At 38.3% G+C, this 14,332-nt stretch overlaps 1 protein-coding gene across 7 annotated transcripts in view; it reads left to right on the top strand.

Moving 5' to 3' along the window:
- Positions 1-14,332, top strand: part of Atp2c1 (ATPase secretory pathway Ca2+ transporting 1) — a 129,425-nt gene that overhangs the window by 79,949 nt on the left and 35,144 nt on the right. For all 7 annotated transcript variants that reach the window (XM_052718915.1, XM_052718920.1, XM_052718918.1 and 4 more), the window contains 4 exons: positions 4,939-5,094; positions 6,088-6,156; positions 7,157-7,232; positions 10,491-10,557. In XM_052718915.1, coding sequence (XP_052574875.1) covers positions 4,939-5,094; positions 6,088-6,156; positions 7,157-7,232; positions 10,491-10,557 — 368 coding nt within the window. The remainder of the gene's footprint in view (positions 1-4,938; positions 5,095-6,087; positions 6,157-7,156; positions 7,233-10,490; positions 10,558-14,332) is intronic.

Below are 14,332 nucleotides of genomic sequence, written 5' to 3'. Positions count from 1 at the left end.
TTGCCATATAATTTTCTGTTTTATGGATATACACATAATAAGTTTGATCCACTTCTGTTTAAAGCGTTGCTTGTAGGGAAGGGCTTCTGCTCTCTTAGTGTTCATGTTACTGCAGTCCTGTTATCTGTGGGAACGTTTCCAGACCCCTCCACTCATGACTTCTTTTTGCCTGAGAAAATTTTTGTGGCTTCAAATGTAGTTATATAAAATATGTCTGCAAATGAAGCATTAGCAGATAATAAATCACAAAACAACAGTTCTTCAATATGCATATAATTTAACATTTATTGAAGGGAAAACAACTTTACCAATGTGATGGAGATACTTTTTAATTTTTACATAAAGAATTAAATTTTGGACTGGAGAGATGGTTTAGTGGGTAAGAGCACTTGCTTCTCTTGCAGAGAACTGAGTTTGATTCCCAGCAAGAACATGTTGGCTCACAGCCATCATTAACTCCAATTTCTGGGAATCCAGTGCTTTCTTGTGGCCTCTGTGAGCACCAGCTCATGAATGTGTACACACACACACACACACACACACACACACACACACACACACACATACACACACAGACACACACACACACATAGACACACACACACAAAACACACACACACGGGGCAGGGTGGGGGTGTGGGCATTTATTAGAATGGCTTACAGGCTGTGGTCTAGCTTGTCCAACAATGGCTGTCTACCAGTGGAAGGTCTAAGAGTCCAGTAGTTGTTCAGTCCCCAAGGCTGGATGTCTCAGCTGGTCTTCAGTATACACTGGAATCCCAAAGAAGTATGCTGTAATGCCAGTGAAGGAATGGACTTGTGAGCAGGAGACACAGCAGGCAGTGAGAGAGGACAAGCTTCATTCTTTCATGTTCTTTCTATAGACTGCCAGCAGAAGGTGTGGCCCAGATTAAAGGTGGCTCTTCCCACCTCAAAAAATCTGGATTAGAAGTAGGTCTTCCCACTTCAAATGATTTAATAAAGAAAAAAAAACCCTCACAGGTGTGTCCAGCAATTTGGTTTTAGTTAATTCTAGATGTTGTTAAGCTGACAACTAAGCCATCCCACCCCTGTTACATTCTTACGGGTCATCCCAAGAAATTTTGGTTCTAGAGGGGTAAGTACTCCTGCTGGGAGCCACCACAAACATTCCATTGAACTGGAAGCTCAGACTTCTCCCTGGTAGGAACAGGAAGCAAAAATTTTCCTAGTAGGTGATAGTGAGTGGAAGTATTCCTTTTTCACCCCTTGATTTCTGGACCTGTGGATCCTGGCTATGGGAGAAACCATACCATGTATTGGATGCTGATTCATAGCATGTGCTACCTGCCTCCAGGAGAACCCTACCCTCAGCCCTATAGGCTGTTGCCACCTAGTTGACACTGTAACTGTGTCTTAAAAAGGCCGTCTGTCTTTCTTTCAGTCCAGCTGCTTTAGGATGGCATGATACATGGTAAGACAGGTGGATTCCATGATCTCACATTTCTCTGGCCGAGAAGTGAGATCCTTGGTAAGAAGCAATGCTATGTGGAATACTGTATTGTGGTAGATCAGGCATTCTCTAAGTTCCCGTATGGTGGTTTTGGCAGATGCATTAGGTACAGGAAAGGCAAATTCATAACCAGAATAAATATCTAGTCCAGTAAGGACAAAGTGCTGTTGTTTCCAGGGAAGAAGTGGTCCAGTGTAGTCAAGTTGACAACCAAGAATAGCCATCACAGCATACATGCAGGCAAACATTGATAAAAACAAATAAATCTTTTTAGAAAAATTATAAATCCTGCCTGAGCAGTTGATATTGCAAGATGAACATTTTTCAGAATTGATAAATATTTTTATTTTATAATCATTAATGCTGAGAATGCCACTTTGCATAAACATATAACACAAGGAGTATGTTTAAGGTTATTTCTGAAATTATTGAAAAATTTGCCCTAATCTCAAGCCAAAATTTATCAAACAATTTTTGTGAAACTCATGTCAACAATTCACATAGTAATGTTTAAATTCAAACATTCTAATATACAACCCAAACCTATACCGATTTGATACTTACTTGTTAAGGAATATTGTCAGAAAATATTTTTCATCATTAGTAACTATTATGTTTATGTAACAGCAAAAACCTTTCTATGTACAATAAAAGCCTTCCAATTCATAAAATACTTAGGCAGTATGTGGGGTGACCGTATGCAAAGTGCATGTTGTATGTTCAGAACCAGGCAGCAATGAAGTTGCTCAGTTCAGCATGGGTGAGTCCTGGCAGAAAAAAACTCAGATTCATTATGCATTTGGTGTTGAATGTTTTTATGGTTATTGAATGTTCAGAAATCTTTCACTGTTGTCAAGTTTTTTATGACCCCTTAATATTAATGTGATCTCAACCTATGCTATGACCGTAGTTTAAGAAGTGTGCTCCTTGGGGCTGAGGAAGTGGTTGAGTGGGTTAGAGTACTATAAGCAAGAAGACCTGAATTTGAATCTCTTGGATCCATGGTAAAACATATCTGGAACCCCAGAATTATGGTAGAAACAGGCAGATCTGGGTGCTTGCTGGACAGCTAGTGTGGATACATGGTCTTAGTTTATTTTCCTGTGGTTATGATAAAATACTCAGACAAAAACCAACTTAGCTCACAGTTCACTGTTATAGTCTATTATGGCAGGCAAGTCAAGCTCTCAGGAGCTTGGAGCAGCTGACTGCATTATGACAGAAAAGGGCAGTGAGGGTATGCATGCTAGTACTCAGCTTGATTTGATTTCTACAGTCTTAGACTGTCCTGAATCCTCTGCCTAGGGAGTGGTGCCACCTGTAGTGGGTAGGTCTTCCCACCTCAGTTAATGTAATCAAGGTTATACCCTATGGCAGTGGTTTTCAACCTTCCTAATGCTGTGATCCTTTATTATAATTCCTCATGTTGTAGTGATCCCCAACCATAAAGTTATTTTGTTGCTACTTCATAACTAATTTTGCTACTGTTATGAATCATAAAGTAAATATCTGATAGTATAGGGTATCTGATACACAATCCCCAAAGGGATCATGACTTAGAGGTTGAGAACCACTGCACTACAGACATGCTTAGAAACCCATCTCTTGAGTGAGTCTAGATTCTGTCAGGTTGAGAACATTAAGCATCACAGTGAGCTTTTAGGTTTAGTGAGAAACTTTCCTCAAAAATAGGGTGGAAAATACATTCCATCTCCAAGCTAGGAAATAAGCCTAGCGGTTTTCTGAGAACCAAACTCCAGTCTCCAGTTAAGAGCAGCAAGTCCTCTTAACTTCTGAGCTATCTCTCTAAACTCCTTTTGTGGACTTTGATAAGAACTGGACTGTTAATATTTTTGTGACTCTATTATAAGTGATAGAACTTGCTTTTCCTACTGTTTTCAAGATTGTTTTGTCATCTGCCTGCCCAGCATTTTTTGATAATTGTCTCATTGTAGATTGATTGAGCTTCTTGATTATGTAGATTTGTGGTTTGCATCGAGTTTGGGAAGTTGCTGGCCCTTATGTATATGGTCAGATATTTGCTCTGCCTGTCTTTGCTTGTTTTCTGCCTGTAACGTGTTGTTTTCCTTGATAGTGTCTCACACACAGATCCTTCATCTCTGTTTTTTTTTCTTACTACATTTTTCATTCTGCTCTTTAGACTAGTGATTTTTAAGCATTTATTTTATTTTTATTTAAAATTTGTATTGTTATCTTATTTGTATGTGTATTTTGCCTCCGTGTATGTTTGACTACCAGGTAGTGCCCATGGGGGTCAGAAGAGGGCGTCTGACCCTCTGGTACTGAAGGGTATGATAGATGTGTGCCTTCAAATGGATGCTCGGAAATGAGCCTGGGTCCTTTGGAAGAATAACCAGTGCTCTTAACTACTGAGCCACCTCTCCAGCCCCCAAGCCATATTTCTTAAGTATGTTTTTGTGGTGTGGTGTCGGCTTCTCCCTGGGGATGGCAGAGAGTAGGTATGTTTTCAAAGATCACTTAGCAAAAGTGCAGGGACCCTTTTCTTCATTAAGCACTTGAGTTAGAAAGTCAGCAGTTTATAGACAGGGCTAAAGTCAACTTCAAATGTCCTTAAAGTGTGTGTGTGTGTGTGTGTGTGTGTGTGTGTGTGTGTGTGTGTGTCCATGTTTTTGCCAGTGGAGGCGGGAGATCCACCTTGGATGTCATTCCTCAGATGCTGTCCACCTTGTTTTTTCAGACAGAGCATCTCACTGGATCCCGAGGCTCCAGATTAGTCTATGGTGGCTGGCCAGTGTGCCCTAGGCTCCTGCCTGCACTCCCCCAACACTGGGACTGCAAGCCCCTGCCCCCATGCCTGACTTCATGTGTGGTTTCTGGGACTTCAGATCCTCCCAGGGCAAGGGTGGGGGAGGAGGCTTTGCCATTCCCATGGGGCTGAGGCTGTCATCCTTGACATGGCCTTGTCGGCAACACTCATCCATTCAGTACTGCATTCACGCGGGGCTTCCTCTGCTCCCCATACTTGGGAAATATTGTTTGTGGATTCTGCTTTTAGAAACTTATCCAGGTCACATAAGTAGCATTTTTCTCACCTAAAATGGCATTTTCTGTGCTTAGAAAGGTGAATACTTTGAAACATGGCAAAACTAAGCAATAATGTTTTGTTAGGAAAATTGGGTTCTTAGCTGTAGTTTCCCCTGGTGTCTCCATTTCCTTAGTTGTGTTTAGAATTTTAGACTAACCCATTCTTCCGTTACGCATTCTTTGTTGCATGTGTCATGTTTTGTTGACTTCATTTAATATGTATGTTTATACTGATCTAGTCTTTTGTCATAAAGTAATGGATGTAAAACAAGATGTAGCAAATGGCTGAATGTGAATACTGGAAGAAGTGTTGTGGTCACGAACTCTTGAAATGTGAAAGGTACTATAAGTTTAAATTTATGGAACACTTGTTTTCCAAGGCTGTGGATCTTTCCATTGATGAGTCCAGCTTGACAGGCGAGACAACTCCTTGTTCTAAGGTGACAGCTCCTCAAGCAGCCGCTGCTAATGGAGATCTTGCATCCAGAAGTAACATTGCCTTCATGGGAACGCTGGTCAGATGTGGCAAAGCAAAGGTGATTATGATTTTTCTCTTGAAAAAAACCAGTTTCTTCATTAAAAAAAATTTTTTTCTATTCTTTAAAAACTTTTAAAATCTATCTGTGTGTATATGTATATGCATGTATAGGCAATTGGGCACCATGGCATGTACCCGGAGGTCAGGACAACTTTGTGTGGAATCGCTTGTCTCTAGCTCTGTGTAGCTGCGAGGGTTCAAATGCAGGTCATCAGACTTGGCAGCAAGAGCTTTTAGTTGCTGAGCTATGCCACTGACCCATCTTTTTTCTATTCTCTTTTTTTTCCCTTTGGTTATTTTTATTTTTATTTTTTTAAGTAGTACTGTTATAATATTCTCACTATATGTTTTTCACCTGAGGATGTATTTCAACTATTTTGTTTCCTGGTTTCTAATAATTTACCAATATAAAAGGCACCATTTGGGCTGGAGAGATGGGTCAGTGGTTAAGAGCACTGGCTGTTCTAGAGGTCCTGAGTTCAATTCCCAGCAATCTCATGGTGGCTCACAGCCATCTATAATGGGATGTGATGCCCTCTTCTGGCATGCAGGCCTACATGCAGACGGAGCACTCCTACCTAAAAACAAAATACATAAATAAAATTTAAAAAAAGGCACCATTCACTGATACAAATGGGGGTGGGCTGAGGGACTACAAGAAGCAGCGTTATATGTTTATTGAGTATAAGACATTTAAATTTTAAAATATGGGCCTCACATTTGGGTCAGTTTGTTTCCCAGGCCTGATTTTTAAAGGGGTAAATATTAATAAGAGTAACATAAACATGTACATTTGCAAAGGAAATCTTGAATATATATATACACATACATACATATATCTATATCTATATCAATCACAGATCTGAGGATAAGACTGAAGAAAGGAAGTAAAAGATCTTTGTTCTCTACCTCCCCCCCTTTCCTTTTCTCTTTCTTTAGTTCTCAGTGATTATGTCTGAATATAAATGGATTTCCCTGGTTTCCCCTTTAGGGTATTGTCATTGGAACAGGAGAGAATTCTGAATTTGGAGAGGTTTTTAAGATGATGCAAGCAGAAGAAGTGAGTACTGACTGTCAGCTGTTTGTTTCAATCTCTAATTTTCTCTCTTACGTGGTAGAAAAGTAAGGAGTTATAGATTCTTGCATATACTGTTGAAGACTGTTTTCTTCAGGATATTGCTAATTTTTTTCTTATAAACACAATTGGAAATCCTAAAATTGGAAGGGCCTGAATTTACATTGTCATTATTATGTAAGGTTTTTATTTTTATTAATTGTTTATGTTAGAAAGAGATTCATAGCCATTGGATAGGTGTTATTCTTACAGAAAATGGTTCTGTTCTGTTATTACTTGGAGTGAGGATTTACCCTAATGTGTAGCATGTGCTCAGCACATGTTCTGCTGATGTGCACTCTCTCTAGGATTACTGTTGATGTGCTTTTAGCCCAGGTCATATCCTCTTCCCCAAATTTTAACATAATTTCCTGTGTGTGTATGTGTGTGTGTGTGTGTGTGTGTGTGTGTGTGTGTGTGTGTAAAATTGCATTCTGTAAATGCTATGTTCTTCCACAATCATCTGGATTTCTTAGCTAAACTAGCAAAATTCCTGTTTGTGGTATAATGTGGAACAAGGAGCTTGGTGGTGGAAGATCAGTAAGGAAGATTAGCAGATCGAGGAGGCACAGAATAAAACAAAAGGTTGGGTTTTACCGGGCATGTTTGTGTGTACAGAGAGGAAAACTGGAGAATGGCAGGAATAGCTGACAGTAATGAAGTCTGGGAGAAGCTGGCAGGAGAGATTTTTAGCTTAGTGGGAAGCGTAGTGAGAAGCCTTTCTAAGTAAGCCAGGTCTTTAAATGGACAGCTTTCACTGCTTCCTGTGTGAACTACACCATGTGAGCATAGGCCGCAGTTTCTTCAGGGAGGGTGGGAGTGTTAACATCTAGAGAGTTGTGTGCTTAATTCAGGAATGTGCATTCCGAGTGCTTTGCAGAGTTCCCGGCACCTGGAAAATGTATCCAATTTAACTTACTGTGACAATCTTCTCTAATTTGTCAAGGCACCAAAAACTCCTCTGCAGAAGAGCATGGACCTCTTAGGCAAGCAGCTGTCCTTTTACTCCTTTGGTATAATAGGTAAGAGAAGAGTGAGTATGTGTACAGTTTTTACCTGTGTTTTCTTTTCTTGTTCTTTGGACATATTTATTTTGCACATACATGGATGCCAGAGCACAACAGTCTGTCATCACGTGGGTTCTGGGGATTGAACTCATGTTGTGTGGCATGGTGGCAAGCTCCCTTACTCACTCAGCCATTTCATTGGCTTCTTGGGTGTTCTGTTTTGAGTGTTAAGGGTAGAATTATTTTGCTCCCATGTTTCCTTTTAGGTTAGTACTCATTTTTTAAAATTATAAAACCAACTCTAGGGACAGAGATAAAACCAGAACTGTGGAATTTCTATGTCTAGTCAGTGAGCATTCCTCTAAACATTTTAGTATTTGTCTTCCTAGTCATGCTAGTGTTGACGGCTCTTCTCAGTCTTGTCTCTCTTCCTCTTTCACCTTCTCCTCCCCTTTTTCCTTCCTTCCTTCCTTCCTTCCTTCCTTCCTTCCTTCCTTCCTTCTGTCTTGGATAGTCTATCATAAATGTCTTGTCATTAAGTTGATAGTGACCTAAGCAGATTTAAAGATAGTGTAGTATTCTGTTTTCTGGATCTGTAATCAGGCATTTTTTCAGATATTTACTTAGATTTTCTGATTGTTTTTAATTCATATGAATTATTCTTCCAGTGCAGATCATTAATAGCATATTATAACCATTGTTCATTTCTTTGGGATACATTTTTAGAAGTAAAATTATTGAAGTAACAGGCGTCCAAGTAATTTTAAGTTTTTGATCATCCTAGGACTATCCCATCCTCATATTTATAAGAATGTTTACATCAAGAATAGTGCGATAGGGCTGGAGAGATGGCTCAGATGTTAAGAGCGCCAACAGCTCTTTCAGAGGTTGTGAGTTCAATTCCCAGCAGTCATATGATGGCTCACAACCATCTATAATGAGATCTGGTGCTGTCTTCTGGCATGCAGGAATATATGTAGATAGAACACTGTATACATAATAAATAAATAAATCCTTAAAAACAAAACAAAACAAAAAAGAATAGTGCTATAGCTGGGCAGTGGTAGCACACACCTTGAATCCCAGCACTTGAGAGGCAGAGGCAGGTGGATCTCTGTGAGTTCAAGGCCAGTCAGGTCTACAAAGGAAGTTCAGGACAGCCAGGACTACAAAGAAAAACCCTGTCTTGACACCCCCCACCCAAAAAATATTGTACTATAGATTAATTCCTTCTTGTTTAGATTTTCACTGTGGTTGGTTTTTGGTGCTGGTGATTGAATCCAGGGCCTCACACATGCCAGTCAAATGTTCTACTATAGAACTACACTTCTAGCCACTATATAAGTTTAAATTTTAATGCTCAATTTTACTACCATGGTAACATGTAGACCATGGTGACTTCAAACTTATTTTGTAGCCAAAGATGACCTTGAACTCCAGGCCTTCCTATACCTCCCAAAGGCTGGGATTGCAGGACTATGATACTGTGCCTGGCTTACTTTTACTATTTCATTTCAAGATTGTCTGCTTCATAGCAAGGTACTGATGCCTGGAACTGTAAGTCTAGAGGAGGTCATAGGCTAAGTTAGAGGAGGGCCCACTGCTGTTATTTACTAAATGGACATAGTATCAAGCTGCTTTCTGAATACTTGTTCCTGTACCCTTAGACGAGTGCAGCTCTCACCTTCAAAGAGAAGCTCCTTTTTTTTTTTTTTTTTTTTTTTTTTTTTTTGTAGTAGACAGTGATTAATAGACTCATCTGGTCCAAGTGCAGAATAAGTGACTGGAGTGCTCATCCCTAAATGAGGCATCTATAGCGTACTCCCACGAAGGCTTAGGGAGGATTGTAGAAGAGGAAAGTTTGTATGAGTCAGAAATAGTGTCTTCAGAAGGTGACAGAATCCAATGATCCTGTGTCATGAATGCAGAGCAGCTGTAATTGCCTGAATGAGACCTGAAAAAGATCAAGCCATTGAACATTCTGATATGGAGGGGCTCATGAAGCTCCACTCTCTAACTGAAGAGCTGTTGGCAATCATGGCTGCTGGGGAGAGTCAGTTTTCTTCAAGGATGTGGCCCCTGGTAGGTTGTTCATGCTTTAGTGGATGGCTCTTCACCCATGTGCATAAGAGTAACACTAATTTGGCTCAATGGTTTATAAAAGAAACGCAGACTTGAACTTGGGGGGAAGTATGTGTGTGGGAGTATGTCTCCAGGAAGGAGCTGGAGGGAGGGAGGGTAGCTGGGATAAAACCACATTGTATACATGTGTGAAATTCTCAAAGAACAAATGAAAAATACCAGAATGAAATGGTAACTGTTGAAGGAGAAAGCCATATTTCCCTTGCTTTAAACACTGTATACTATATAGATGGCATCAAAAAATTTCATGGAACTGTGTAAAAACACCTTCTGTTTCTGTATCATCAGTTAATTTAAATTTAAACAAAATACTTATTTTTAAAATTATGTAGCTTAAGTTAGAGTTGTAACTTTGTTACTCAAAAGTTAATTATCCAGGTACTACTACTTTTATAATTCATTATTTATTTACTGTTTTGAATGACATCTTTATCATATACATGGCACATATATTAATTTAGAATTTTAATGTGGAATTTTTCCTAATTCTCCCACTGTTTTAATTATTATAGTTCTTAGTGTTTTAAAGTCAGTAATCCATTTTAAAGCAATTTTTTCCCTTTTGTAGTTTCAATGAAACAATCCCTAAAATATCTGTTTTATATCTATATGGTGATCAGTTGTCATCTTAGGAGGCAGGAAGGTAATGCTTTTGCTTTTAACTGGTTTATATTCCTATAACTGCGTTTATTTGGTTATTGCCATGTATTTGTGCTTCTAGTGAATCTGTTAGTAAGAAATCTCAGTCTCTCTGAGATAGTCCTAAATATATACCTTCATAGGAAGTACGTACTTCATGTATAGTGTCTCATATTGATTTATGTAAAGTTAAATTACAGTGTTGTTTGTAAAGTTGAGAGTCAGTGTGAGACCTATGTGTTTTATAGATCTGCCTCCAATTTTGTCCTGTGAAAATGCTGTCAGTGTTCTTTGAGCTGTTAGTTTCTGTTTGGAGAGATGAGTGGGAGCCTCAGAGCCGAAGGAGAAGCTGTATCCTCTGCACATGCCCTTTCAGGACAGCCTCTAGGGGATATGCTTTCCCTCTTATGCATCCTTGAGCTGCTTCATCTGTCCTCTGTAGGTGATTCTATAGAAAAGGGAAGGAAGAATAAGTATTTGATCTTGTTCTAGGTATCATCATGTTGGTTGGCTGGTTACTAGGAAAAGACATTCTGGAAATGTTTACTATTAGTGTAAGGTAAGTTCTAGTATTTGTTTGTAGATTCAGTGTCTTGTCTCTTCTCTGGTGGAGTTCATTTCGTTATGGAGATTGATTTTATGTAGAGCCCATAAGAATATAAAACATTTCTACTATGTTTCTACTTAAATAATTTAAAAGCCAGATTCTGTTTTTCTTATATATATACTATATGTATACATATTAGATATACTGTATATAAATATAACTATATATATGCACACACATATATACTATATAGTTATAATGTTTGCCTCACAAAAGCTATATATTCAAATGGACTCCTGGGAAAATGGAAGCCTACTTATTTGTCGGTAGAGAAAAAGCAGACTTGACTGTTAACTCACTATTGCATTTTTGCATGTAGGTAGACAAGGAATGTTGGAAAGCTCATGGTTTGCAATAGAAAATCACACTGTATTAATTGAATAATCAGCCTCCAAAGAAAAAGAAAATCTCTAGCATCAAGTATCCTTTGTCATCCATGGAAGAGGGACAGGTTATTATAGAAAAGCATCAGAGAACAAAGAATTTCTAGAAATGTAAGATCTTGATTGCTGAAATTAAAAATTCAATATGAAGTTCAAGAGAGAAAACAGAAAAACAAAGAAACAAACAAAAAGTCCATGAAAGAGATAATAGTAACCCATAATGAGATAGAAACAGAAGAACAATGTCAGGAACTGTTATTTCCAAAGGAGAAGTAAGAGAAAACCATTCAGGAAACAGTGTGGGTGTCTTCTCAAGATAAAGTGCAGTCTGGGTCTCTGGCGACTGAATGAATTCATCGTATACCTAGCTAGGTGGAAAAGGTTGCAGGCTACATACACACCGTGCATCATCATGAGGCTGTGGAACACAAGCCATCTACAAAAGAAGTATAGTTAGGTTGTCCTCAGACTTTTCATTATTTGTGGATTCCCACTACAACTTGTACTAAACCCTTTAACTCAGCTCTTCATAGACCACATCCGGTATCTGTGTCGTGAAGACAGCAGGGCCAGTTTAGAGTGTCCTGCAGCAGACCATGCAGCCCTTCACTTGGGCACACAGACATGGCGGTTCTGAGTTCCGGGATTACCCTGGTTACAGTTAGCCTCATTTACCGCTGTGTGCTTGCAAAGATGCAGGTATAGTTAAGAGTCACTGTACCGTGCCGGGCGGTGGTGGCACACGCCTTTAATCCCAGCACTCGGGAGGCAGAGGCAGGTGGATCTCTGTGAGTTCGAGGCCAGCCTGGTCTACAGAGCGAGATCCAGGAAAGGCGCAAAGCTTCACAGAGAAATCCTGTCTCGAACAAACAAAAAAAAAAAAAAAAAAAAAAAAGAAGAGTCACTGTACCTAGATATTATATAACTATGACTTCTTGTAAGATAATTATGATTTTCTTAGACCAGGGAAAGATTATCAGCAATCTCCTTTATTATAAATGGTGTGGCCCAGCAACAAATTGGACAACACTTCATATCAGGTCACCAGGGAAACAGAATTAGAAAGTTAATCAGGTGAAGAAAGGGAAACATTTTATTTACTTTTCATCTGTAGCAACATCAGATTACATTGTAAGATGGTGGGACATTGATTATCAACAACGGAGGAAAATGATTGTAAGTCTGAAGATTAGGCCTAGCCCTAGTATTAGTTCGATCAGTTAAAGATAGCAGATGCTTGGGATATTTATGAAGGGAAGAAAAGGGGGAAAAGATGATATGTGGGTATGTAAAAAAGAATAGAACTCACCTAGTCAACTTAAGGGAAAGAAATTCTGAGTAGCATCTCTATATAGTAGACCAGGATGGAAAAGTTCAAATATTAAAATAAAACAAAAATCAATATTTCCAAAGGACAAATTGTGTACATTATAAGGAATATATAGGAAAGAGAGAGTGATATCTTCTCTCAAAGGTCTTTGTGACAAAGTAAAGGAGCTAGACCACAACCCGAAACTTGTTTTAAAAAGTGTGTCTGGCCGGGCGGTGGTGGCGCACGCCTTTAATCCCAGCACTCGGGAGGCAGAGCCAGGCGGATCTCTGTGAGTTTGAGGCCAGCCTGGGCTACCAAGTGAATTCCAGGAAAGGCGCAAAGCTACACAGAGAAACCCTGTCTCGAAAAACCAAAAAAAAAAAAAAAAAAAAAAAAAAAAAAAAAAAAAAAGTGTGTCTGTGTGTGTGCATGTGTGTGGGGGCATTAAATATGAAATAAAAATGGGGAATGTGTTTGTGATACTGTTAGCATATGATAGGGCCAAGTTTAGTTCTTTAATATTTTTTTTCTTTTTAAAGTAATTCTGGTCATAAGGATTCACATTATTACTTTTATTTCTTTAGGATATGCCAACATTCCAAAAATTAAAAAAAAATGAATAGAATGAAAACTGGTTGCATTGGACTCAAGTATAAATATATGATTCATGATGGAACCTTTAGTGATTTAATTTTTTTCATTTCTTGAAACATTTTGCTTTTATTACTTTAATAATTAATTTAATGATTTCTATATGTACCAAAAATGACGACTGATGTAAAATTGTAGAATGATAGAATTGCCTAGAAGTGGAAAGTTGGTGTAGTAATAAACCATCAGTATCTTATAATCCTTTAGGGTTTTTTGATCAGTGTATCCCATTACCATATAAGAAAGTATAAAATAAATCTTAGAGATGATCTTTATAGGTTTGTGGGGTTTTTTTGGTTTTTATTTTTATTTTGTTCATTTGTTTTTGAATCCCCTAAATTTTTTCAGGCATTCATTGAACAAAAGTGAGAATTCTGGAGTTGTGCACCATAATGGCAAAGAGGAAAACTGACAATGACTAAATAATTACCAGACAAAAGAGAATGCAGAAAACCAGATAGAAATTCTTTGGGCTGTAAAAATGGGTCAAGTTAACCATGCAATTGAATCAGGGCTATAAACTCCTAAGGTGATGAGTGAGTGGTGTGTTTCTAGGGGCAAAATGAAAAAGGCCATTTCTCCTGGTTATTTTTGCAGCAAGGATTTTATCATGTAATGTCTCCAGTAAGAATCTAGACCATCCCTTTTTACCAAAACTATATATGATGATATTCTTTCATTTTTAATGATGCTTATTTTTGTTCACTTCATACTTTATATGTAAGTGGAAAAATGTCTAGAGTATAAAGGTGATTACAAAGAAATGTATGCAGAAATGGGAAAATTACCACTATAATTGATGTTTCAAAAATCTAAGAACAGAAATATTTCAGTTACATAAAATATGACTTTCCTTTCCCACCAAGTTAAGAGCCCTCATTATTTTTAGAAGTGTTACTTGCTGATAAAACAACTGCAAAAGTAGCTGGTTGAGTATGGTGAATCATGTCTGCTACCCAGCTGAGGCAGGAGGATCATGAATTTGTGGCTAGTCCTGGGTAATGAGACCCTATCTCATAAAAAGTAAAAGCAACCCCCAAACCCAAGCAAACAACCAAACATCAAGACTATCAAAGAAGAACCAGGATTGTAAGTTAGAATCTGTTAGGGATGTGTTTTGAAGTGTTTACACTGCATTAATTTGCAGTTGAACAGTCCACTGTACCTCGAGGATGTTACCCACTTCAGGCATATAGACTGTCAAAACAAGGAATAGTTTTGGATTAAGATTAAAAAAATTCTAATGAAGTTTTTCATAATCTGTTCTGTTATTTGTAAAATGACTCAAGAGCAAAAGATTGAGAAGGCTTGTTAGATGTGGATTATAAATCATGATGTGTGTTGTTGTATAGTAAGACATAGTGGAAGCAGGAGAGCAAAG

This window comes from Peromyscus californicus, unplaced genomic scaffold, assembly GCF_007827085.1.
Source record: "Peromyscus californicus insignis strain IS unplaced genomic scaffold, ASM782708v3 Scaffold_11__1_contigs__length_118956290, whole genome shotgun sequence".
NCBI classification, from domain to species: Eukaryota; Metazoa; Chordata; class Mammalia; order Rodentia; family Cricetidae; genus Peromyscus; species Peromyscus californicus.
The sequence above is the reverse complement of the archived record's forward strand: the minus strand, read 5'-3'. Positions and strand labels throughout refer to the sequence as shown.